The sequence below is a fragment of the Chiroxiphia lanceolata genome, chromosome 1 (genome assembly GCF_009829145.1).
Source record: "Chiroxiphia lanceolata isolate bChiLan1 chromosome 1, bChiLan1.pri, whole genome shotgun sequence".
NCBI lineage: Eukaryota > Metazoa > Chordata > Aves > Passeriformes > Pipridae > Chiroxiphia > Chiroxiphia lanceolata.
Genome location: NC_045637.1, coordinates 77,016,917 through 77,041,084, shown reverse-complemented (window position 1 = coordinate 77,041,084; position 24,168 = coordinate 77,016,917). Strand labels below are relative to the sequence as shown.

The following is a 24,168-nucleotide window of genomic DNA, read 5'->3' as shown; positions in this document are numbered from 1 at the left end:
TTTGCATTTTCTTTCAACTTCTAGTTCTTAAGCAAAAATGGTAATCTTTCTCATAATATTTATTTTTTAGGGTCATGTACTTCAGAGAAGCTGACACTAAAAGCCCATATAGATATTTCCTAACTTGGCAAAATACTTAGCTAAAATAACTGTTACTGATTATGGCATGTATAGTCAGCAAATAACAAAAATAAATTAGAAAGTCATAATATAATTTATAATCATGAGCAATTAAGATTTTTGAGACAAACTCTATGAAGAAAATGAGAAAACATTAATGGAAATAACGGATTTAAATCATGACACATTCATAATGAGATAATTCAATTTACAATGTTAAATAATTCAGTCTATTATATTCTAAATGCAGTTTCTCATCATTAAATATCACTGAATTATTTTTACTATATAATTTTTGTAACCTCTATTGTAAGCCATTAATTTGACTTTAAAAGGTGATGTGATTATAAAAACATAACAGGGAATAAAATAAGGTAAATGGTTGTAAGAAATCAAAGGAAGTTTAACTGGCTTTTGATACTATAAAAAGAATCTTACTCTTACAAAAAGAGCTTTCATTTCCCAGATGTCTGTCAACATGTATCCATATATAATATGTCACACATATTAGCTATGCTGTGAGTAAGATTTCAGGTAGAAGAAAATAGTGTGACCACAACTCCAGTTCCTCTTCACAAGCAAATGAAATGCAAAGCAACTGAACAATACAGTCCTGTGCAGTTTATCTCATTGCCTAATGGTTAATGCTGCCCATGTCTAAGCAAAAAAGGACTGAACCTTCCAAACTTATTTCCATGTGAATAACGTCGTAACTACAGAATACTGCCTTCATGATGTAAAAAATATGCCTGTCCTAGCAACATCTGTTCACTTTTTAAAATTTGTACCCAAACACAGTCAAATTATGGGAAGAAAAAAATCAAGGCAATTATTTCCCAAGAACCAATCTCAGACTCTTTGAATCAAAACTGATTGGAGAGGGGCAAGGAGGAGGAAATTCCAGTTGGGGTAAGTTACCCATCAGGAGCATCCACAATCTTGCCATTAGCGCTAAGAACCAGCATACACTGAAGATGGGGTCCCCAAGCTGATCACATGTTAGAGCTTAATACCAGTCCATCCCATCCCATCACTCTTTGGGTGTTGGATTCTTGTGGCAGACTGCCTAGCACTAGGAGGCAAGTTAGCAGTTTCACATAAAACTTTCTAGGCCTCTTGAATGTCTTCTGTCTTACACACATAGTCCTTCCTCCTCCATCTACTGTGGAATGTCATCAGTTAGTTTAACTTGTAGATTACACTAAAAGAGATGAAAATTTCATAAAAATTTTAATTGCTTGGTTATTGCTGACCTTCATGCTGAGGGAGGTGGAGGACTACAGTTTATTCTGTAGAAGAAAGACAGTGAATGCCACGAAGGCTAAAGCAAATGGGTAACAGAAGAAAATATCAAACCCTATTTTGGGGTTCTTGGTTGTTTTATTTTGCTGGGGGGTTGGGATTTTTTTTTTTAACTGTTCTTTGATTTTTAAAGGCCGAGGAGTTAGGAACTACAGCTCGTGCATTTTCTCAGTAATTATCTGATCAGGAGAAAAGCAAAATAACCAGAATATATTCTTTAGAAGAGGCTAGGAAAAGGTAACGATAATATCTGTGAGTCTAAGAACTTTTCAGGGTCAAGCTTTTCTAGAAAGAAAACATTTGGGAAAACCCAAAAAAAGCCCTCATGAAACAGAAAAATAGGGAGATTGGTTGTCAGACAACACCAGAATAAGGGATGAGTTTTATATACAGACTGCATGCTACATTACTTATCTCAGATGTTTGGATTACTTTTCCTTTTGTTCAGTGCTATCTTTGCAGAATAACTATGAGCAATCTAAGTTTTAAAAAAGAAAAGAAAATCAAAATAAGCTTAAGTGAGTTTAGGAACTTCTGCACTGTTGAAATTGCACTGTGAAAGATCTACTGTTTATTTCAGTGATGTTTAAATGAATTACCAGTGTCTTCCATGAATTTGACAGTTTAATATTTTGTGACAGTTAAAGCTTTACTTCATATAAATGTGCTTTGATTTCAGGCATTCTGAACAAATTTATTACAGGTCTGTTTCACAGTGAAAAAGAAAGAAGATAGAGATACATAACCAATACCGGTTTTGACAGTTTTCTGCCAAGTCACACTATGTAGCTTCAGCTGAGAAATGAAAACTAATTTTGTTGAACACAACATTATAAATTCTAAAGAGAGTTCTGTGAATTTCAATCCTGAACTTTAAATCCTGTAAACAAGTAATATCCGAGTCATGGAAAGCTCACACCATTCTGTCATGCATCACATATTAATGACCTTTCTTGACCTTATAAAAAAACTTTTAACAAAGGAAATGCATATCCATAGTTGCTTTACCATAAAAAGGTAGTATTTAATATGAATAGCCCCATTCCAAACCCTGAAGTTCCATGAATTATCTAGTAATTGAGTTCATTATAAAAAGGTTAGCATTTCAAGATAGACAATTTACAAATTGCTATACATCTATCTTTTTGTACTATTATATTCAGGAGGTTGCAACAAGAGAAGGCATGTAGCACCCGATGTGCAAATTAAGCTACAGTAGGAAAGTTTATGGAAAAAGCTGAAAGAGAAGAAAGGGGCTGAGGACTCCATTGCTTACCCACGTTCTTCACAGTGGTACGTGATAGGAGAAAGAGAGCATAAGAGGATCAAAAGAGGATCAGACTAGATATAAGAAAAAATAGTTTTTAAGAAAAACATTTTTCAACCTGATTACAGTCAAGAAGTGGAACAGGTTGCACCGAGAGGCTGAACAGTCTCCGTATTTGGAGGTTTTCAAGGTGTTACTGAATAAACCCCTGAGCGACCTGGTCTGATCTCATCACTGATCATGTTTTGAGCAGGAAGTTGAACTAGAGACCTCCCACAGCCCCTTGCAACCTGAATTATTCTATTATCCTATGATTATACAGTACTGGGTACCCAACTGCTGTAAAAAAAGAGAAGGCTTTCGTAAAGTAATAGGAAAAAGGAAACATTATTGTAGATGGGAAAAGAGGTAAGAAAGCTCTTACTGGAGTAGCTTTCTCCACTTGCTCCCTACTGCAACTGTAGAAGAGAGCATGTATGTCCAAAATTAGGAACAGGAAAGATGTCAGTCCACAAAGTCTGCACACTGGTTTTGTAATGAGTGATGAAGTGGAGAGTCTGCCAAGGTAATTTAGATAATTATGGCCAAGAAAGACCATATACAGTAGGGGTAATCTAGAATGATTCTTTCCTTATGCTGTGTTTTGCTTTTGTAACTCTGTTTTAACAGAATTTTACTTCTATTCTTACCCTGACAGAAGACAGTAAGCATACTCTGTTATATTTAAATCTTGTCACACCATAAATCAGTCACCTCACATACAGAAGATACAACCTTCCCAGGAAAGGTGGACATAACTGGGGGTCACTGAAAAGAAATGTTTGTGCTACCTGTATTCAGGGCTCCTCCTGAGTCTTCAAGTTGTTTCCACACTAGGTTGCAGGTGTCTTTTTGTACTGTTAACACTGGTTTATGCAGAGAAAGACAACTCCCTTGGTATGTCTGGAACTTCTTTGATGAGAAGCAGGAAAGTGAAAAATGCTTTCACACTTCTGGAGGATGGGATGAGAAAGAAACTTGTCACACTAACAGAAAACATACTTGAAAAACCCTTCCCAACATTTTTTTTATTCTGTTCCTTACCTTACAAAGATGAAAGACTGAGTTTCATTCCTAAGACCTAATCTGTTTTTTGCCTATGTATTCAAAATAGAATTAAGACTATTAACTCTTCCGAAGTTCACAGCTAGATGGTATTGATAGTGATGCTGGAGGAGATGGGGAAGCAACTATTTATCTTCACTTTAACTGAAAGTGAAATAGAAAAAAAAGATATAAAATGTCAGCATCAAGGATACTAGTAAATAACTATGAAGATATGTATAAATATTAAAATAATTTCTGATTTCAGGAAACAAAAAGTGGAGTTGAATGTACAGTCATGGAAAATAATATTTTTATCTCATACTACTTTGTTTCTCTTTTAGTGGCAAAGCATTACTATAACACTGGTTGAGAAAGTGCAGATGGTTGCTGTAATCCTAGGATCTCTGTTCTTAGTAGCAAGTGTGACTTGGCTTCTATGGTCAGCCTTCAGCCCTTATGCAGTATGGCAAAGAAAGGACATCCTTTTTCAAATCTGCTATGGAATGTATGGTTTTATGGATCTAGTATGCATAGGTAAGCTCAAAATCTTTAAACAGCACAGACTGTGGTTTAAGACTGTGACTATATCTATTTTTCTAATTGGTCACGCTAATTGATCACTCCAGTTCTTTGCAGATTTATTCTCAGCTGATACCTTTAGCAACTGCTGCTTTTTACAGTGTTACAAATACTGCAAAGAGAAAAGAATCAAAGATTTACTCTCAGGTTCATCAAAGTGTCTTCCCAAAATCTTAGCGGAGAGAACAGGATCAGTTTACATTTCTTGAAAAAATAGATAAATAGCAAAATTCGGGAAGTTAAATAGATGAAAATAACAAAGACATTATTAAAATAATTAGTAAAATTATGCATTGTCAAGTCTTCTACTGATGCCACTTTGCATTAGACTGTACCATCATGAAGCTCAGAAGAAGCCCTTAAGGATGTCATCAAACTGCACACCCAAAATTAAGTTGCACAGACTTATATAGGTCACTGTGCTAGTAATAGAGGAGAACAGAGAAGACAGGCGTGAGTTCTTTGTACATCATAAACAGTTATGAAACACTCACATACCTCTAACTATAGTAACTTCCTTTACTGTTAAAAAGTCTCAAGTCATTTAACTCTAGATGTAAAAGAAAATGTGGTTTACTGTAAAGCTCTTTTGACCACTCTTGAATTTTCTGAAAATGCACTGGACCCAGAAATATTTAAATAGAAATCCCTTTAGTACTTGGTAACAACCTTGAATTGATTATCAGAATAACTACAATTATCTGCAGAGAAAATTTACATTAAATATTGCACAATTAAATAATTTGCATAATTAAATCTACATAATTAACAACATTAGTTTACATTAAATCCCATGCTTAGAATTGCAAATCTAGAAGTCAAATGCCATCTGATGTTTGCTTTGAGATTTCTGAGAGATAATGTTATCTCAGTCTCATATACGGGAATTCAGAACAGTGCTGAATTCTGCTCAATAACAGACAAAGAAACAGAGTGATTCCTAATATCAAGGCTTTTGCTCCAACTGTAAAGCCATACCACCTTGTATTGAAACCATCCAATTACTGTAAAAGTATTTATATTTCAGCTAGATCAGCAGTTTCCTTTTGTAATTTTTATTAGAGAAGCCCACTCTGGAATATTTTGGAACACAGGCTTTCATCTGTGAATTCAGATCTTCTCTGACAGAAAAGCGAGCAGAATCTTATACTTTGGACAAGTGCTCAGCTTTTAAATTAATAAAAAGGCTCAGCTACATATCCTCTTACATGCTGATTTCTGAATACCACCTCTTCCAGCTTAACACTCAATATTGAAGGGTTTGCTTTTGTTTAAAAAAACACTAAGTGAAGATAAAATGTGCTTCAGACACTCTGAATGTCTGTGGGTGATCAGAAATGTTACTGTATTTATCTGTAGAAGTAAACTGTTGGAAGGTGAGCTTTCCATAGATTGGTACGTGCAGTTATGTAGCTGCCTTTCAAGCCAGCCAGGCTCAAGCCATCACTGAATATACAACAATTTTAATGGAAACCCGACTATAATTAAATGTATTTCAACACTGTTTTGTAGTTACGAAGTTCAGTGCAGATACAACTTAACAGTTTACTAGACTGTATCTGAAAATTCAGAAAACTGTATAAAGGAGGTTTGGTAATTGCAGAATTCTGATGATCCAGATTCATTCATTCATTTATTCTGCATATAATTTCAAGTCATCTGCATACTGTAAGCTTGTAAGACCAGAAGCTCTTGTAATTCTTGAAAATATTTATTAATATAGTCAGCTTTATTCAATTTTATTTCAGCATAAAGTGAAGGGGGTTAGATTGATAGTTTTAATTTAAAACATTCAAATAAAGTTCTCTAATAAATGTATATAACCATTACTCATGAATGTTTTTAAAAAAACAAACACTTTCCATTATGCTGATGACTTCCAATGGCATTAACTTATGATTTTACCATTATTATATGTAATCTCTTGTATCATAAAGCTTGTTATGCTTACAACCAGCCACAGTTCTCACTTAGTATCTCCTCTTCTCTCATTTGTGTTTAGTCATCCATTGCATTCTCTGAGTTTTCAACTGGACTTACAGTGAGTGAGTGCCTATACTCCCACTGATATCTATCTTTATTTCAATGAAAAATCTATGCAGATATACATGTGCAGCACATATTTCAAGACAATGCTTGGTGGTATGACCAAGATTTATTCTCCCTGCCTTCAGTTATGCCTCCCTATAGCTTTGCAGAAACAATATGAATATTTTTGGTCATTTGTGAAGTGTAAATATCTTCACACAGAAAGTGTGAAGCACTTTTTAAAATGTTTTGCTATAATTTTTAAAGGCAGTTTGCCTAAAGGTACTGACATATTTACATGACATCTTTGAAAACTTGCACATAATGATTCGTTTTCCCAGTGACTGACTTATACATCATATGTAGCAGACCAGTCACTTTCTTATTAAGCAAATGACATGTAACTTCTATTTTACTTCTTAATTTTGTTTTACTTTTCACTAAAAGAAAAATCTCAAAGATTACAGATCACCAGTATTATATGTTCTATTCATTCCAGTGTACATATTTTATTGGTATCTATTGTTCTACTCTAAATTTTTCCAGAATTCTTCCTAACAAACAGGATTGTTTTTACTTTTCAGTGTTGCTTTTAACCCTACAAGTCATTAGCTTTTACTTTTCTGCATCTAAGCTGGGTTTAAAGCTGTTCTCTTTGAAATCTGCTGGTGGTAGAAGTTTTCCCACAGCAGACCTTGAACACCCTAATCAAGTAGAATTACTGCCTGTGAAACCCAGAGCTATTGCAGTGATAGTGCTAGGATCAGACCATCCATGTAGGGATTACCAAAGGGAGTGAATTCATGGGTTAATATGAAAGGAATGAATAATATAAATCCCTTATCTAGCCACCAAAGGACAGGACATCAAGCCTTTGTCATTCTACTTTGTAGACCTAAAAATTATTTCTCATAACAGAAAAGTCGTAGAACTTTATACACTTTCACTGGAAAATAGTCACAACTACTAGTTGTAAATGGTTCTACCATGAACAAAATATCTCACAAATAATAACAGCTAACTTCCAATCACAGAAAAACAGTGCAGTTCCTTTGCAGCATGAAAAGAGGTTGTAACATTGCACTGGAAACATGACTATGGCAAGGGAGTAAGAGATGAGAGCCAATGCAAGGTGTGAGTAGCCCTCTGAAAGCCTCTTTATTCCCCACCAAGGAACCTGATGCCTAGCAATGTTTATGTAGCTCCTTAGTTGTAAAAATGTGCAGGCTGAAGTTCCTTACAATGAACACATCCAGCTGCACTATATGTGTCTTTACTCAGAAAGTCTTCCCCCCCCCCAGTCTAATTCTAAATAGTTGATAAAGAGTTATACTACTATTTTTAGAGTTGGCATATTTCACTTTAATGCTTTGAGCAATTGATTACTTTTTTTATATATCTGTGGGCCCTTGGATAGTGTTAAGACATGGCATTTTGTCCAGAGATAAAATCTGTTTCTGAAAAGGGTCTTTTATTCCCTGGTAAGATCTTGTGATGTTTCTGGGAGGACCATTCCTAAATGACTCTAAGTAAGATTAGTGTGATAAATAAGATAAAGTTGTAACCGAATACCATCAAATTTGAATGATGTAAGACAAGTAGCCTACTTGTAAAGCCACTTAGTATGAAAAATTTCAGGTGATCTTGTAACTCAGGGTAAGAAATTCTTTAAATAGAGTGAATCTCACAGTACTTGGAAAGAAAATAAAATTATGATTCTTCATAATCCTATTGTCTGGATCCCACTATAGTCTCTACATCTTAGAGATAAAACCTAAAGTCATCTTAGAATCTATGGACATTTTGATGGGTCCATCAAAGAAGTAAATTTTTTTCCCTACAAGTGTGCAATATGTTCTCTGCGCTGTTGAAATCATGGTATTTGGAACACAGCAGTATTTTTTATGAAGTTATCCTTGCTGTGGAACTTCTACAGGAAGAAAGGAGATTCTCTGCCGTTTTCTTACAGCTCCACTTCAGTGACTAAGTACTTATATTTTGAGCATCAGAACTTCTCTGGACCTGGAAAATCTCCAGCATTTAAACCTCATTCAGATTTCTTCTTGTTTGTGGTCTTGGAACTGTTGTTGCTGAGAGCTTTCTTCCCCGCCTCACCCCCAGTTCTTTTGCCCCTTCTACATAGGTCTTTTTCAATCTGTAGTTCTATCAGAAGGGAAATAAAACTTTTTATGAGAGGAATTATGAAAGTGCTCCTTTTCTCCTTTAGCATTGCCAAATCTGACAACTTTATTTCAAGCCTTGCAATAGTCGATCCTTTGTTCAGTAACTCTTTTAAAGTATATGTGACTGACAGCTTCCATTGTACGGAAAATTTCTTTTCCTTGCAGAAGTTGAAAAACTTTGAAAACATAATTTCAATAAATCCTGAAAGATCCAAAACAGTAAAAAAGATCTCTCTGAAAGAAGTTGTCCTATGACTTTTTCTGTTGTAATTTTGGGAGGATACTTTTGACTGTTTCAATGTACTTCATGTACCTCAATGATGCTTTTTCAAATGCTTCCCTCTCTATTTTGAAATATCTTGTTCAGGTTCCAATGGAGTGCAGGCATGTATCTTCACACTGGAGTAAATAGATTCTTTTAGTTTTCCTTTATCATAGTGTTGAGAGAAATTGGGCCAAATAATGCTATGTTACACTGACAGGCAGAGGAAGATTATTCTCATCTCCTTATTCTCACCTCCTTTATCATTTTACAGGAAATCCAACAGGAAAAAAAAAAGGGTGTATCTTCATCACAGCAGTAAAGCCATGGCTTATTTGGTTTGTAGATTCTGTACATGATCAAACACATTTATCCTTTTTAAGACAATCTAGCCAGTCTTGAAAGTGCATTTAATAGATTATTATTGATATGTTAAATTTTTAGGACAGGTTGCTTTATCTGTATCTGAGAAGATGAAGATAGAAATCTTGCAATCAAGAAAAAATTCCACTAAAAGGCTATGCTGTTACAAAATACATTTAGAATGTTTGCTATTTAATTAAGCTTATATTGGGTTACTTTTTCTGCATTGGATGCTTCAATGAATTCTGGGCAAGTTGAAAGCCTTACAGAGATGCTGCATTTGCTATCATGTCCTTCCAAAAGAAATTTTTGTGTTTCTCCATCTTGTAGTGTAATGATCTTTAAAAATGTATTAGAATAGGCATTACTATCTGAAAATCACTGCGCTTGAATCTGAGGTTTTCTGTACATGTAAATATTTTTATCATCCTTTCTGCCTTGTCATCTTTCTTTGAACAACTCCTTTCTGGTGTTGGTTAACCAAGCTAAAGGACCTCAGACACTTCGATCACAATTTTTTTGTGCAGAAAGAGGTAATACACAATCTCTTGGCATAAAGGACTATAGCCTGTGACCCCACCAATCATATAGATGTGGCCACGTATAGGAAAATTTTAGACAAGAATCACAGCGGACAAAAGATTTATAAATGTTTTGGGCTAGGCAGATTACTCTCCTCCCAAAGCCGGGAGCCAGAGAAAACATGAGACATTGCTCAGAACCATATAAGTTACCAGACTGGCTGAGGAAAAAACTAGTAAGAAGGCTGAAGCCCTATGTGTCTCTCCAGTAAATCCATATATGAACTCCTTACACATAAAGAGTGTGAGTATAAATATATACATACATACAAAAAATGAAAAGCTTCACTTCTTTAAATAAATTGCCAGAATGCATACAATAGGCATAAATATTAGCTACATGAAAATTCATAAGTAGATTGGTCTGTTGAGGACTCTAGAAAATCTGTATTTTCCTTGAAGAATCTTTTAAAAGATTTCCTGGGTCTCAACAAAAAGATGATTCTCAACTTTTTCCTGCTGAATATCGAAGAGAAAGAAGAAAGCTTATCATCCTTACCATGCTCATCATAGTTAATAATAAAATTTAATCTCTTCTTGTTCTACTGAAGCAAGACAGGAAAGTCTTTCTACTTACAGCTATTCCAGGCTTTCACAAATCTTCTGTGCTCCTGAGTTGAAATAAGAATCTGACAGCATTTAAATTTCTCTGTATCTGTACTGAATTCTACAATACACTCAGGCAAATTTAAGACCATCCTGTTCCTTACAGAAGGTCTACCCTACTTAAAGATACACTTAAACCAGTATAAATCTCAGTAAATAAATAGTACTTACCATGAACAAGGGCAGCAGTAGCATAAACAGTCAATTTCCAAATCTGCCAGTTTTGCATGGGTTTACTTAAATCTAAATAATTTATTTAGTTTGAATTATTAATGTTACAAGTAATTTAATAGCCTTTGGAAATTACCAGTCATTACAATGTGTTAGTTCTCTATTTACTCTCAAAATGGTATCAATTGATATTTTGTACAAACTCTTTTTTTTTCTTTTCCTTAATTTCAGGACTGATAGTACATGAAGGTGCATCTGTTTATCGAGTGTTTAAGCGCTGGAGGGCTGTGAATCTACACTGGGATGTGTTAAATTATGATAAAGCCACGGACATAGAGGAGAGCAATCGAGGAGAATCCTCAGCAGGAAGGACATTGTGGTTACCACTGACTGCGTTTAGAAACAGAAGTTTAGTTCATCCAACACAGTTAACCTCACCAAGATTTCAGTGTGGCTATGTGTTGTTACATCTGTTCAACCGCATGAGACCTCAGGAAGATTCATCAGAGGATAACTGCTCTGGGGAAGTAGTGATGAGAGTTACCTCAGTGTAAAGATTATGCTCACTGTGCTACACAGATAAGGATAATGTGCCCTGGTGTTACAGGACTTTGGAATGTAGTTATGATGAATGGGGAAACCATTAACACTTGAAAAAATATATACACTTTTTTAAAAAATTTAATGCTTTTTATATGATCGGATAAAACACAAATACATTTTTCTGGGGAAAAAAAAAAAAGTCTCTTGCTTTTTATACGGTCTGATTTATTGGATCTTTTCTCACTTTGTACCTGAGGTTTATATAACATAACTTAACTCTTAGGTCTTTGAATGATGAAGAAATTAATTTTTAAGTAAAAAGATATATTTAAATGTATTTTCTTAAACTCTGGCTTTAATCCACTACTGTTATTTTTTCCACTTTCACGAGGATTAAACTGGACAATGTTCTTCCAAAAAGAAGGAGAATGTTGACACAAGTCAAGTATTCTTCCTTTTCTGTCTTTATTTTTTTGTTGTTTGTAGCACAGTTCAGGTGTGTGAAAGTAAGTAAGGGATATACTGTCCTTTGCCTTTAAGAAGGAAGTCCAGTGGCTGCTCTACAAAACCTAAGGGAAGATGGGAAGTCTTCTTTTCTTTTAGCTCTCCCAGATGTCCGTGCAAGATGTCAGGCACAAGTATGACACAGACAGAGGAAGAGTCTTGCACTGCCTCTTGAGTCTCTAAGATCTGCAGAGTGCTGGTGCTGTGTCGGTGCAGAGAAATGATGTTACCTTCCAAGCAGTGGTGTTGAAATTAGCAACCTGTGAATTTTTAGTACCATTCTGACTCTAGGTCATTGATATCCCTTTTTAAAAATTAAAAAAAAAAAAAGTGCATTACAGCTTCTCGAATAATAATAAATCCAAATAGAAACTGAAGTAGAAATAATGCAGAGTCTTAATTTTGCCAGGTAACGAATCATACTAAAATGAGCCAATATCATGATAGATAATCAACACTGTGAAGTGTGCTTCTCTTGTTTCTGTTCCATGGCATAAATTCCAATATAATTTAATCAAATTGAAATGGAAATAATTTTCAAGTTAATTAAGCCAGTTGAAGATTGAGACAGAAAAGTAGAGCTGAAATTACTCTGAGAGCACTAGCTTATTTAAAACAGTTTCATAGAATCATAGAATCACAGAACACGCTGAGTTGGAAGGGACCCACAAGGATCATCGAATGCAACTCTTGGCCCTACACAGGGGCCTGAAAGTTTTGTCCAAATACTTTCTGACTTCAGACAGGCTTGGTGCTGGGACCACTTCCCCGGGGAGCCTGTGCCACTGCCCAACCACCCTCTGGGCGAAAAACCTTTTCCTGATATCCAACCTAAACCTCCCCTGATTCAGCTTTGTGCCATTTCCTCGAGTCCTGTCACTGGTCATGAGAGTGAAGAGATCAGTGCCTGCCCTGCCCCTCTGCTTCCCCTCATGAGGAAGTTGTAGACTGCAGTGTGGTCTCTGCTCAGTCTCCTCTTCCCCAGGCTGAACTGACCAAGTGACCTCAGCCACTCCTCATACGGCTTCCCCTTCAGATCCTTTACCATTCTTGTGGCCCTCCTTTGGATGCTCTCTAAGGGCTTTCTTACTTTGCAGTGCCCAAAACTGCACACAATAATCAAGGTGAGGCCACACCAGTGCAAAGCAGAGCAGGACAATCCCCTCCCTTGACCGGCTGGTGATGCTTTGCCTGATGCCCCCCAGGACATGGTTGGCCCTCCTGGCTGCCAGGGCACTGCAAGTCCCTTTCCACAGTGCTGCTCTCCAAGCTCTGGTTCCCCAGTCTGTACCACACGTCCAGGGCTGCCCCATCCCATGTGCAGAATTCAGAACTTGCCCTGATTAAACTTCATGGGTTGGTGACTGCCCATCTCTCTAATTTGTTGAGGTCTCTCTGCAGGGCCTCTCTGCCCTTGAGGGAATCAACAGCTCCTCCCAATTTAGTGTCATTGGCAAACTTACTCAGTATTCCTTTGAGTCCTGCGCCCAAGTTGTTAATGAAGATGTTGAAGAGAACTGGGTCAAGGATGGAGTGGTGGGTTAACCTTGTCCGGCTGTTAGATCCCCATGCAGTTTCTCTCTCCCCCTTCTCAACAGAAGGGAGGGGGAAAATATGATGAAAAATCTTTTAAGGCAAGACAAAGACAAGGGCATCACTTACCAATTATTGCCTCAAGCAAAAAAAAAAGAGACAGCAAGGGGAAAATGACTTTCATTTATTGCCAACTAGAAAAAAATTGGATGGTGAGAAACAAAGAAAAAACCTAAAACACCTTACTTTCATCCACCCCTCTTCTTCCCAGGCTCAGCTTCCTCCCCTCACTCTCAACTCCTCTACCTCCTCCCCACTGAGCAGCGCAGGGGGATGAGAAACAGCGGTCTGCATTCTGTCTATAACAGCTCCTCTATGCCACTCTTTCCTCCTCCCCACACTTCTCTGCTCCAGCCTGGGGTCTCTCCAGGGGCTGCAGTCCGTCAGTAGGAACCTCCTCTAGCATGGGTTCTCCATAGGCAACAGTTCCTTCAGGGCATGCCCACCTGCTGTGGTGTGTCCTTTGGGGGCTTCGATGTGGATGTCTGCTCCAGCAGGGTCCTCTCCATGGGCTGCTGCACCAAGATCTCTCCAGGGTCACAGGGATAGGCTGTCTGGCATAGACCCAGGCTATCCTCACAGAGGTCACCCCTCCACCTCCCACCCCCACGTCTCCCCAGCCACCTACACCCTGTACACAGGTAAACATCTTTCTGCTCCAAAATAACTTTATCCAATGGTTTAAGAATTTTATTTTGTGTAAGAGAGGGAGTGCTGAGGCTGGAAAATTCCCTGTCATGGATCAACAGCATGGTGCTGCAACCAGTGCATGCCTTGCCTTTATAAGAGGCTTACGTGCCAAGATCAGACACAGGAGGCCTCTGTAACTACAGTCGGAAGGGAGTTAGTTAGAAATAATTTAAGCATTGGCGCTAAAAGCTCCTTATATATTCATAAATATTTATCCAATGAACTCCACACAGGCCTCAGCATTCTGTGTTATAGTCTCACAAGCTCTAATTTAGACTTACTAAATCTACAGATGCCTTACTGCTCTCACAATTCATGTGAAAAGCAGTACATAAGACATGAAGAGCAAAAATGTTATCTCAAAAAAGCCAGTTTGTCTCATGCATGGCAAATTACCGGCGTACGACAGTAATTCCTTGAGAATTAAGTTCTAGATTATCTTTAAACAATTTCCCAAAGGAGGAATTTGTGGAGAAATAGCAGATGAAACTATGACTTGGGAGACCTGCTATATCACTGGGAATTATTTTATTACTAATTAAATGAGGGCTGCTTTCCCAGAAGGACCACAGTTCCACTTGACCAAACTGAGACCAGAGTTAGTATCTCAAAAAGCACTTTTAATACAAGTATAATAAGGTATTCTGTGATCAATATACTTAAAGGTTATGTTTCATACATTTTAGGTACTTGTGATCTCTGGGATTTAAAGAATATTTCAGTGGTCCTTTTACAGGATCCTAAAAACAAAATTAAAAACTACATGAAAATGTTTTGTTGCAAAGAAATCTTTTCATTTACATAAGTAGGGTGCTGGGGGGAAAAAGACTCACCAGAAAAGATCAAGAGATGTAATTTAAGAGAGGACAAAGTTTTTGTGTACAAATATTTGAAAGACACCCGGGTCTAGAACACTTAACAGCTTCTGAGGGGAAAAAAAAATGGTCCAAGTAAGAGTAATGAAAATTGTTAGTAAGAGAAATGTTCATGGCCAATATCAGAAAAGCTTTTTTAACAGTAGGATTACTCATCATTAATTTCTATGGCACAATAATTTTGCATATGTCTGCATTTATGTATTTCTGTATGTAGAAACAAAGACCAGGAAATTACAAACAGTGACAGGATTAGTATGGGCAGGGTGCAGTTGTTAAAAAAAAATGAAATCGTGTTGTCCTGTAAAATGTTTTCAGTAGTAAGAGTGCCTAGTGCAGGATATGAACATTTCATTAACCTTGTTTTGGATAGTGCTGTTATCACCTAAATGCAAGAAGATGAATTCAAATCAGAACAGGTGCAGAGCGGGGATATTAGGATGAAAAAGGAGCAGGGACTCTATTCCAGTCCCTACTGGGGAAGATGGGGGGTGTGAGGAAATAGAAGAGCATGGCTTGTTCTGATCAACAGAAGCTGAGAGCAAATGTTTTTGTTCTCAGTTAATACATTGCAGAATAAAACTTATTTTAGGCAAAGGACAAGCCTAAGACAGCAGAAGAACTCAAGGACACAAATAGATCAGAAATAAATTTAGCTAGAAGTTCAAGGTAGTTTTAAAATATTCATGGCATGAATCACAGACAACAATTCGAGTTGGAAGGACCCATGGGAGGACATCTAGTCCAAGCTGCAGAGTCAGCTCTGAGGTCAGACCAGGCTGCTCAGGAATTTAAGCTGTCAGGTTTTAAAAATCTCCAAGGATGGAAATTGCACAGCTTCTCTGGGCAGCCAGCTCCAGTTCTTGACTGTCCCCAGAGTGAAAAAGTATTTCCCCCTATCCCACCTCTTCTCCTGTTACAGCTTACATCCACTGTTTCTCATTCTCCCATAAAATGCCACTGGGAAGTGCACGGCTCTGTCTTCTTGATAACCCCTTGTAGGGGGTCTTGGCAGGCTGCCCTGAAGCAGCCTTCTCCAAGGCCAACCAAAACCTCAACCTTCAGTCTCCCCTCACAGGGCAAGTGCTTCTACTGAATTTTTTCCAGCTGCTTCATGTCTTTCCTGTACTGGGTTGCCCAGATAGCCCAGGGCGCTGCAAAGCACCAAAGGATGTAAGAACTTGGTGGTGAAGACAGAGACAAAGAAGGCATTAGGGACATTGGCCTTCTCTGTGTCCACTGGCACAAAAGCACTCACCACACTAAGTAGTGAGCACACAGCTCCTTGTTTGGCCTTTTACTGCTCATGCAGAGGCTGAAGCTGTTTGTCTTGCCCTTGATGTCCCTTCCAGTTCCAGCTGATATCTGGCTTTCCTAACCCCAACCCTGCAAGTCTGGACGATATTTCTAACGTCCTCCTTTCAGAATGATCACAGAATATTTTGAGTTGGAAGGGACCCAAAATGATCATTGAGTCCAACTGTTAAGTGGATGGCCCATACAGTCACCAAGCCCATGACCTTTGTGTTATTAGCACCATGCTCTAACCAGCTGAGCTAATCTCAGGGTCTTCTGCCTCCTCTATGTGGTCATTTTCCAGAGGAGGTCTGTCATGAGTCCTTGGCTTAGCTGAGCTGGGCTGCTGATATACCTGGTTGTTTTCCAAGGTATCAGCAGTTCCCCTCATCTCCTTCACCTTCAGAGCTACTCTTGTGTGATCTCAGCTGCCCACTTCCTGCACAGGCTTCCAGCTGCTCACCTGGTTGCCCCATGTCTGGGCTCTGCAAGACTCCTCCCTCCCTCCCTCTCTCCCTCCCCTTTAGGATCTTCATTTCCTGGGCCATGGTTGCCGTGGGTCACCACCTCCCTTGGTGGTGCCTCCTTGGAATGGACAGCGGATCCATCAGTGTGACTCCATGGGATGGCCCAATCAGGCCTTGTATCAAGAAGTTGTCCTTGACACCCTCCAGAAACATCCTCCTGCATGTGCCCTGACATCCTGACATGCTGCCCTTCCAGTAGGTGGCAGGGAGGTTCACAGCCCCAAGCAGCAACAGGCTCTGTCCTCCCCAAACTCCCTTGAGGCATTTCAGTAAGTCCCCTCCCTCACCCTGACCTCATGGTCAGTAATGTGGTCCATCCCATGCTGCTGCCCTTACACCTCATGTCAGACCTGCATTTCAGTCACCATCCTGTTTGAATAATAAAACCACAAGCCAGAGAGAATCAAGATGTAGCACAAGTTGAACGCTTGCATCACCACCTCTGGAAGGTCAGGTTTTTTCCATTTCCCTTGCATTAGTCCCCATTGACAGTAAGATAACAGACCACAGGCAGTGTAAGGGCAACTTTTGACTTTCTGTTTTGGGACACAGTAGAAATAGCAAGAATTGTACATGGAACAGGCCATGCCTTCATATCACCTCGAAAGCAAGGAGGAATTCAATTCTGCTCATTCAGTGAAGTATGCTGGTTGCTTAGACTAAAGATCACTACCCCAAAACTCTAAGTGCTGAAACACAGTTTTTCCAAGACTCTCCAGGAAAAACCATTTCCAGTCACTACTGTACATATAAGGTTCAAAAATGTTTAAAGTAAAAAACAAAAACAAACCAAACAACCCATACCTTATAACAAATAGATTTACCTTATAACATACAACATACCTTATAACAAATAACCTTATAACAAATAGATTAATAGTAGAGGTATACAGTTTGGGGAGACAAACTCAGCAGAGGTCCCTGGACTAGACACATTCAACAATTCTTTTGAATATCAATAAGAAAACCAATAGAAACAAAATAAATCTGCTTCATAAACAGTTTTTTACAACAGAAGGCTAATATGATGGGAGCTCTGCAGAACAGCTCCCTGGGTTCTCATTTCTTTCCTTTGGAATTATATTTAAAATTCAACTTATTCTTAAAACAAATCAGGTAATATTTAAATCATGTAATATTAAATAAAACTTTTCATGTATTCTTGTTTTGAAACTAGGCATCATCAGCATTATCCTGGTCTGGTGTGTAAATCAAATTCAGCAATTCAAACAGCACTGCGAAGAAACAAGAAGCATGTTTATTGAACTCTGCCAGTCTGATGACACTCCAGACCAAGCCACAGCAGTTTGACAGGAATTTTTTTAGTCCCTTCATAAGGTATCACGGAACCATCATGATTGCAAAGTAAACTGTTGTTAGCTCCTCAGGAATTGCATTGCAACTTGGACTCTCCACTGCAAGACGTCACCAGAGGAGCAAGAGTTACGGTGAAAGAATGGGGCTTGGACAATGATGGCGTGGTGACCCAGAGAACTTCCTTCAGCATCCCCTGCTCCTTCCCAGCCTGAAACCTCACTTTTTCTTACACATGATGCTGGAAAAGATCAGCCAAACTTCTGAAAGCAAAGACTATGTTGAATAATTAATCCAAGAGTCCTATTTTCTAGGCCTGACCACTAGTTCTCGAGGAAAGAGTATTTCTGCCTTCCCTTGTTTTTAACTTTTGCCCTGCCAGTATTGAAAAAAATTTCAAATTAATTAATTTGAGTTAATTAATGTCTCCTATCTGAAAAAAAAATGAGGGGAAAAATACAATCAAAACCAGGAAACTGTTTTTCTAAGGGAGCATATCAAAGCAACCACATGTACCTCATCCAAATCGTGCTAGAATTCAAAATGTTGAGCTGGAGCAGCTAAGTCTTTGAAGAGGGGAAAAGTGAACTGCACTGTAGGAGACAAACTGAATGTAAATGATATTTCCCCTTGCCATGCCCATGAAGTGAGGCTTCACCTGGCAGCACTGACTCTCAGCTCAGCTGCCTGGGGACCAACTTAGTCTGTGGAAGCCTTGGAAGCCTCGGAAGCCTCAGCAGGCACTGTCATTGCTGGAGGTGACTTTGGCTCTGCTCTCTGCTGCAGGCAGGGGCCTCTGGTAAGTCCCTGCTGGCATGCCTGCAGCAGGTCTCAGCCCCTCTTCACCTTTCTGCTCCATTTCACACATCCCTGTCAGCTGAGCTGCCCCTGAGGGGTGTGTCCCTTCCTTCCCCTAGGGTCAGCTCAGCTAGAGAGCTGTGGTCAGGGCTTGACAAACAGGCAGCCATCCTCCCTCCTGCCCACCACGACCCATACACTGCACAGTAACCTGAATAAGAAAAACACTTTTAACATAGGGCACAAATGTATGAACTCCTCTGTGTAGATGCACAAACACACTTGGGTTTGTTTTTTCTAATGCAATCAGTCAAAATGAATAGTAGCAAGAGTCTGGGGCAGAGATAGAAATTCAGTATCAGCTGCATTTCTCCTATCCAGGAGCATCCCTGAATAAAACTCTTTCAAGTCTCTTACAAAGAAAGCAATTAAATCTAAAAAAGGCACAAATAATTTTAATATAATATGTTTTGTGCAATAGGTCTCTGATCTACTGATCTAACAAGACAAGGAAATCTATCATCCGGGCACAGACTGGCTGCATCTGGGTAGTTTTACTTGTTAGACTTCGCTGTCTCCCGTCCCAGGCAGCATCAGCTTCTATTCATGAACTTTAGAATGAGAATTTACACTTTGAAATGGAAAGTCTTCTGTACATGGGCTGATATTAGCAATACATTTCAAGCTACATTCAGCACACACTGCGGTGGGACATTCGTTCCCACTAAACACATCTGGGCTATCATTCACTCCCAGACATTAAGGTAATTTATCCACATCTCACTTTGCTGCTAATTACAACTTGGCATTTGTCCATGAAACAAGAGTTTCTGAGAGGCCTGTTCAACATTTACCCTCACATCAAATGTTTATCACCTTCGTAAGATATTAATTTGGGTGTTACATATTTAATAAAATCCCCATTTACTCCAGTGGAGAAAGTGAGCTTCATTTTGGTTATCAATTAAAACACTTTTTAAACAATGCAAACACAGTCTCTGCAAGTAACGGCCCCTAATGACCCATCCACCATTTCCAGTCATTCATAAAGATTAATTAGTTTTCCTGTGCTTTTCCCAAATTCTCATGCTTTTTGTGGCAGTTTCTAACCCATCGCTCAAGCAAAGCCCCAGACACTCCATGCTTCACTTCATCGAAAGGTGTACTCTTAGCATGGTAGGACAATGCTAAACTCACTGTTTACCACTCAGCTCTTGTGCTGTCACCCTGTCAGTGGAAGTGGTAGGGGTCAGACAGTCTCTTCCCAAGCACCCTCTAGATGGGCTAAATGCTGTAGTTAGGGAACTGCATGGCAGCACTGTCCTGTTTCCTCAGCTGACATGGACTCTACTCATGCCACAGTAACCTCAAGAGCTGAGACACATTGTGCCCTACAAACACCATCAGAGGCCAGCAGCTGTCCCCTCATAAGCACTGAAAACATGACCACCCGCTGCACAGTTCAGCTGAATAGGTTTTGTTCTTTTTCTACATCTCTCCATTCTGCCTTTCCCTTCTCATCAGCACACCTTGTTCATCTTGTAAAAATGTAGTGGCCCCACCAGAAGGAAAAAGGAAAGTTACTTGTAACCAGATTTCTTGGAGACAGAAGTTGCACCCTCCCCTGGGCAGAACCATTGTTATGTGCTGCCCTTCAGCAGCAGCAGTGAGCTGTGACGGCTGCAGTGCTGCATCCTTTCACTGCTGCACTGCGGGGATTCAAAAACAGCTTGTGAGGATGATGTTCACCAGGAGAGGGACTGCATGGAAAGCCCAGTCCTCAGGGTGATGCTGGATCTGATGGGATCACTGCCACCAGCCAGAGACAGGCTTGCTCTGCAAGGAAGGACATACTGAGCTCCCTGGCAATGGACAGACTGCTTTCTTACCACACTAGTGACTTCAAGCCTAAGGATACCCAAATATTCCCTCACTCTCTCCGTGCACAGGCCAGTAAGTTGACAGTTTGAATCAATCAGCTGAAGAAATTACAGATAAGGCTCAAAGTCTCTTCAGCTGAGCTGAGAAGCAGCCAAGTTAGCACAGAAAAAACAGTTATTGATGGAAAGGGACAATGGCAAACAGGAAACCACGCTTTCACCCTGGTTCTAGTGAGGACTTTTTATTCACTTTGCTCCTCTGTGTCAGATGTACTACCCTTTATGTAGTTAGATTAGATTCTTAGATCTTTTTATTTTAATATAGAGCTTCCTCTCTCTGCATACATAGCATATCACAAGGAGTTCTCAATCAGGGCCTTTTAAAGCCTACCTGAAAGTAACATAATGTAATGTTATATAGCAGCACCCTCACTTAAAATTTCTGGGATAATACTAAACTTGTACCAAACACTAATCCAGAAATTTATGCTGGCTTGAACACAGTTAATTTGATAAATAAAGATACAGTGTAGAAAAACATAACCAGATTCAGTAGTACAGATTTTACAGTAACACACAGGTGTATTGAAATTCTGGTTCTAATGCACACATTCAAATGTAATCATTTTGATCAAGAAGGAAATTTAAAAAGAAAATATAAAGCCAGTGATCAAGACTTTGAGGATGGATCTGGTAAGGAGAAAACCCTAAACATTTTTATAGTGCCTTCCTTTATAAAAGAAAGGCATGTTTCTGAACAAAAGATTTTACAAAGGTACTTTAGACCCTGTATCATTTTAGCTTTTGCCAGCTTGGGCCTCTCTGCTTACATGAAGTCTCTTTCAAGCTGAGCTGTCATTTGCTCTTTCTGATTTTTGTTTTTTCCTTTTGCCCCATGCAAATCAAATTCTCAAGTGATTTCACTATGACGAAACAGTTCTACTCAGCCAAAATGGAAGACAGCCAAAATACTCAGATAAAGAGATTTTCAGATGAGCTGAGGGAAATTCATTATGCTGAAGGTACATAATTATTTTCAGTAGCATTTGGTAAAGTGGAACAGGCAGCAGGTGATTATTAATTATAGAAACATAAGCACTTTGACTCCTCTATGCAACCTTTCACATTTGCTCTGGGCTATTAGTCTTGGACTTACATTGTACCTACTATCTCAGCATCAGCAGTGATGGAGAAGTTTCCTCTGCAAAATTAAAGCCGGAGATGCTGCTGTTATACAAAAGCAAGCAATAATGCTATTTTAACCCAGAACACTGAGAATGCTATAACACACAGAGCAGAAGCATGCTATGATTACATTTTTTTTCCACTTGTATAAAAAAAAAAATCATAGAATAGCTTGGGTTGGAAGCGACCTTAAAGATCATCTAGTTCCAACACTCCTGCCATGGACAGGGACAACTTTCACTAGCTTGCTCAGAGACCCATCCAACCTGGCCTTGAACGCTGCCAGGGATGGGGCATCCACAGCTTTTCTGGGCAATCCATTCACACTTATGGTCTAATCTTTCCTTGATTGCATCTGCGAGTTAGATAAATCTGCCTCAATGGTATCTGGAAAAGGGGATAACTACATCTATTTGTGAGCAGTCATTTGTCCTATTCTGCACTATAAAGTCTACAGATTAACTGCAGTAAATTGCATATTGCTGTTTAAAGGATAAATTAAAGCAGAAGAGAGAAACACTACAAAGGAGAAGTTTGATTTTTCTAGAGAGCATTCATTAAATCACAGTATATTTAAGTGCAAGTTTTATTTAAAGAGGACCAAGAAATACAGAAATCCACCTGTAGGAACCTCAGCTCAGAGCCAGACTCTGACCATGAAAAAAGAAGAGCAGAAGAATCTCATGAAAGTCTCCCTATGTGTGCACTCCAGATCCACCAGTAATTGCTGGCCATCATTTCTGAAGGAAGACAGAAGATTAAAAAACCTGAATGATGGCATGTACCAAAAAGGAAAAAAGTGACTTTCAGTAGTGACAACCAGGGCTCAACTCTCGCTTAATTAACCCAGAAAAGGCTCCCATGTGCCTTACTTAGTAAAAACTATGTCAGTCATCTCTAATCAGAGAAAGCATCTGTTGTCCCTGCTGAAATGAACTTGGGTCTTAACAAGTTTTACCAAGCAACAACTGTGAAACTTGAACCACCTGTATACCAGCTACTTTGGGACAGTGAAATACTTGTGCTACCTCAACTATATTATGCTTTTTAGGCTGTTTCAACCTATATATATTAAATCTCTAGAAGCTGGAATTATTACACCTAGACTGTAACTGCTTTTCTGGTATCGAAAATCTATTCTTCTTTCATGTTTATGGGTCAGAGACCAGTTTGTCCAACAGAGCTCACATTTCAGGAGAGGAAGAGACAAACTAGTAGACAGCAACAGATGACAATGTGCTAAGTGATGTGCAGCAGCCTTCATTCCCTGCCCCCATAAACCAAGTGTTTCAAAGAGACATTTGAGCTCTAGGTAGTGTAGAGAGGAGGTTTGCTACAGATGACAGGAGAATGGGTAATTTGCCACAAAGGAGCTCCCTTCATTGATGTTATTTCTGAATCCAAGCTCAGGCTCTGCAGTCTGCAAGCAAATTGAGTTACCTGATGACTAAGAGCTTCCTTATGAAATCTGGACTGGGCTCCCAGTGTCTATGCCCACATCTGTTTATCCCTGAAATCTGAAAAAGAATCTAACCTTGATAATTACACATTCTACAGCCATTTTGTCTGAAAAGAATTCTATCATTACTGGCAGTGACAAAAACCATGGAGAAGCAGCACCAGGTGAGGTGGTCCATAAAGTTAAAGAAAGTATGTATGTGCCAAGCTTCTGCATAATACAGGGACTGGAACCTAATGTAGGTTTAGACTTTCTCAAATCACAGCAGGATCATCTCAGGTAAGACATAGAATTCGTTTCCCGTCACCAAGAAAAGGGAAGAGTAAGTTTTGGGTTTTTTCAAATGATGCTTCTGGATGGCAGCAGTGTCTGCTCTCTCCATTGTGAGAGCAGTGATAAATAGTGATGCGAAGACCTGTAAGAAAAACTGCTCCCCTTTCCCCTGTGTCCCCAATTCCTCTTGCATTTCAGAAGTAGGCAAAGTGATACCCAATTTGTCTGATAGGTGTTTTCTCCTCTAGAACCAGATGTAATTGAATATTGGATGCATAAGCAAGCCCGCTATCTAAACTGCATACAATTCGTTCTTTAAAAATAAGAACATTTATTCAATTCTACTTTTGTGCAATGGCCTCTTTAAGTTAGGTTAATTAAGCCAGTACCATTAGTTGCAAGGGGATGAGATATTTTGTGTCCCTAATAAGCAAGGCTGGAAGACTTGGACCTTATATCTTGAGATGATCAGTTAGAGCTGTAAAATCACAAAGGCATTTAGTGCTTGTCTGCTGTGACTGAGCTTAGCTTGACAGCTGGCCAGCCTAATGGTAAATGTGCTAATCATGATAAAAGCTGGGCAATTAATCAGAGCATGGCAAGGACATGCTGTTAACAGTGCTGAAAGCAACCAAAGGAAACCCTCCCACATTACAATACATACTTTTCTTCCCTAGAGAGCT

General features: G+C 38.9%; 1 protein-coding gene across 1 annotated transcript in view; it reads left to right on the top strand.

Moving 5' to 3' along the window:
- Nucleotides 1-11,539, top strand: part of MARCHF11 (membrane associated ring-CH-type finger 11) — a 29,023-nt gene extending 17,484 nt beyond the window's left edge. Inside the window, exons 3-4 of the mRNA XM_032694171.1 lie at nucleotides 4,117-4,309; nucleotides 10,780-11,539. Of these exons, the coding sequence (XP_032550062.1) occupies nucleotides 4,117-4,309; nucleotides 10,780-11,102 (516 nt within the window). The 3' untranslated portion in view covers nucleotides 11,103-11,539. The remainder of the gene's footprint in view (nucleotides 1-4,116; nucleotides 4,310-10,779) is intronic.
- The last annotated feature ends 12,629 nt before the right edge of the window (nucleotides 11,540-24,168 follow it).